The sequence below is a fragment of the Vicia villosa genome, linkage group LG5 (genome assembly GCF_029867415.1).
Source record: "Vicia villosa cultivar HV-30 ecotype Madison, WI linkage group LG5, Vvil1.0, whole genome shotgun sequence".
Classification (NCBI taxonomy): Eukaryota; Viridiplantae; Streptophyta; class Magnoliopsida; order Fabales; family Fabaceae; genus Vicia; species Vicia villosa.
Genome location: NC_081184.1, coordinates 149,275,923 through 149,278,438, shown reverse-complemented (window position 1 = coordinate 149,278,438; position 2,516 = coordinate 149,275,923). Strand labels below are relative to the sequence as shown.

At 30.8% G+C, this 2,516-nt stretch overlaps 1 protein-coding gene across 1 annotated transcript in view; it reads right to left on the bottom strand.

Moving 5' to 3' along the window:
- Nucleotides 1-567: 567 nt before the first annotated feature.
- The window catches only part of LOC131607746 (WAT1-related protein At1g68170-like), a 6,521-nt gene continuing 4,572 nt past the window's right edge, over nt 568-2,516 (bottom strand). Inside the window, exons 2-7 of the mRNA XM_058879712.1 lie at nt 2,145-2,204; nt 1,927-2,043; nt 1,519-1,768; nt 1,271-1,429; nt 1,033-1,184; nt 568-940 (exon numbers count right to left, since the gene is read on the bottom strand). Of these exons, the coding sequence (XP_058735695.1) occupies nt 799-940; nt 1,033-1,184; nt 1,271-1,429; nt 1,519-1,768; nt 1,927-2,043; nt 2,145-2,204 (880 nt within the window). The 3' untranslated portion in view covers nt 568-798. The remainder of the gene's footprint in view (nt 941-1,032; nt 1,185-1,270; nt 1,430-1,518; nt 1,769-1,926; nt 2,044-2,144; nt 2,205-2,516) is intronic.

The window sequence follows — 2,516 nt, the reverse complement described above, 5'->3', positions numbered from 1 at the left end:
TTCCTAACCTAATATAGAACTATTGAACAATGAACATTAACTCCAGACATGCACACTTTGAACCAAATGGGATTGATCTAAGGAAGCACTAGTGATAGGCTAAAAATAGAGATATGTTTGAAAATTAAATATGAGGGACCACTTACTCATTTATTTTAAGTATGAGTTTTCAAGAGCTTTCTAGATTTTGGATATGCATGTTGATGGTTTATTAAATACATCCCTAGAGATGAAAAATAATTCAAGCTAGTTTGGGGTGTGACAACCTATATAATTAATTTTGGTTATTAATTTGAATTATAACTCAATCACACTAGACCTTAACACTAGATGTTTAATTTCAGTTTTAAAAATTTAAATAGTTTATGATAAATTTATGTTGGTTTATGACTCTTTGTAAATGCAGGTACAAATTTTTGTTGAAGCATTTCCTAGATGTTGCACAATGCTAAACAAAGATAATTTTTTTCTTAAAAAAAAGACTTCAATGTACTATAACATGTTTTATACTGCAACAATGTACTATAACATGTTCTTAACATAAGATAATTTGTTTTCTTGAAAAATGAAAAAAAAATTCTGTGTTGAGGGTGTATACTTGCACTACTGAAATATATATTCTCATATATATAACACACAACCACAATCAACAATATAACTATTGTACATACACATACAATTAAAACTCACTACCACATTTATAAACACGTTCTACTTATTCTTATAAAAACATTCCTAATTAAGCATTGGAATTTAACTTAGAAATGGCATGGTTAAATTTTATGATGAACTAGCTTCTCATGGGCTCAACAATGGCGTCGTAGCTTCGAGATCACCAATGATTTCTGATGGTGCTTGTGCAATCTTCTTCTTTTGTTCTCTTGCTTTACCCCAAAGTACAGTGTATAAGCCACACACAATCAACACTCCTCCAAGTAAACTACTCACCAATAACAAAAATATATTAAATCAAATCATGAATACAAACATTACCTAAAAAAACATAAACATCATAACATGCATAATATATACCTTCCTAAGTTTAAATTCTCATCCAAAACCATAGACGCGACGATAGCCACAATCAAAAGCATTAGAGGGTTGAAAGCGGATGCATACAAAGGGCCTTTCGTCTGTACGACCCATGCCATGGTAAGAATCATTAGTCCTGAGGCTCCAATTCCCTGCACTCACATCAAACCAAACTTCAATTCCCATATTGATCAAAATTTCCACAAATCATTTGATATAACATTAACATGAAGCCTACCGAAAACGCGACAGTGAGAAGCCTGATATCCCAACCAAGTTTCCATTGATCCAAATCTCTCTCAACAATGAAACCTAAAATAAAACATTGTACTGTTCCTATTACAGACATCAAAGCTATGCTTGATTGAGGACATGGATATACTTCACTGATCTTAGCCTGCAATGAGTGGTATTTAAATTAAAATCACAATAAACGACAACAATTATTTTGACATTAAATGTTGTGTTTCGTAATTAATTAATTACCTGAATGATGAGCCAGATTGAGAAACAGAAGCAACTAAGAACAACACACAGAACACCTAACAACTCAGAGGCAGTATCAGTGACAAGTTCTATTTGGTTGTCTTTTGGATCCAAAAGATTGATTTTAAAAGGCCAAATTTCAAATTCAACTCCTTTGTAAAATGTCAGAAGTAGAGCTCCTGCAAGTCCGAGTATAGTTCCTGTAACCTTTGCTTTACCTGAAGGTGCTCCCCAATTTAATTTCTCTAAACTGCAGAGATCATAAATATATAATTTTGAATATTAATACATTGTGTTGATATATAATTTCTCTATCGCGTTGAACACATTAGACACGCGTTTTTTGTATCAGAAGGGTCGGTGCTATATAAATAAATAAAATAAATTGAAATAATTAAACATATATACCCGAAGGATACAGCTAATACAAAGGTGATTGTGGGAATAAGGTTGTAGATAGCTGATACAAGAGTTGCTGATGCCAAAATCAGAGCTCCATAGAATAGGTTTTGAAATAATAATGCACTGTTATTTGCCATTAAAAAAACCTATATTTATTAGTTTTGTTAATTATTAATTAATACTTTTAGAATAGCAAATTACACATTAATAATAATGATACTTACGCAAATAATGCACTTAAAAGTGAAAGGTAAAACACCCTCCAAGTCATCTGCGGCCTCTTCCTGTATAATAGAAAGAAAAAAATATAAAACTTTGGTAGTTGATGTATTTCATATACGAGACATTACCATTTCAATATGGTTGGGAATTTAATGCAGAAATGATAGGTGTGTGTTTGTTTCTTGTCATGTATTGATTGATTTTAAACAAACATATATATTAGATAAAAAGACGTTCAATCATTAGAAATAAAAAAAAAAAAGAGTTTTATTTAACTATGGTTTATCTAATATAATTGTTGACATAATTATTAACAAGGGTCATGCTAATGAGTGTATCTAGAACGGTGTTTAAACATTTCAAATAAAAAAATA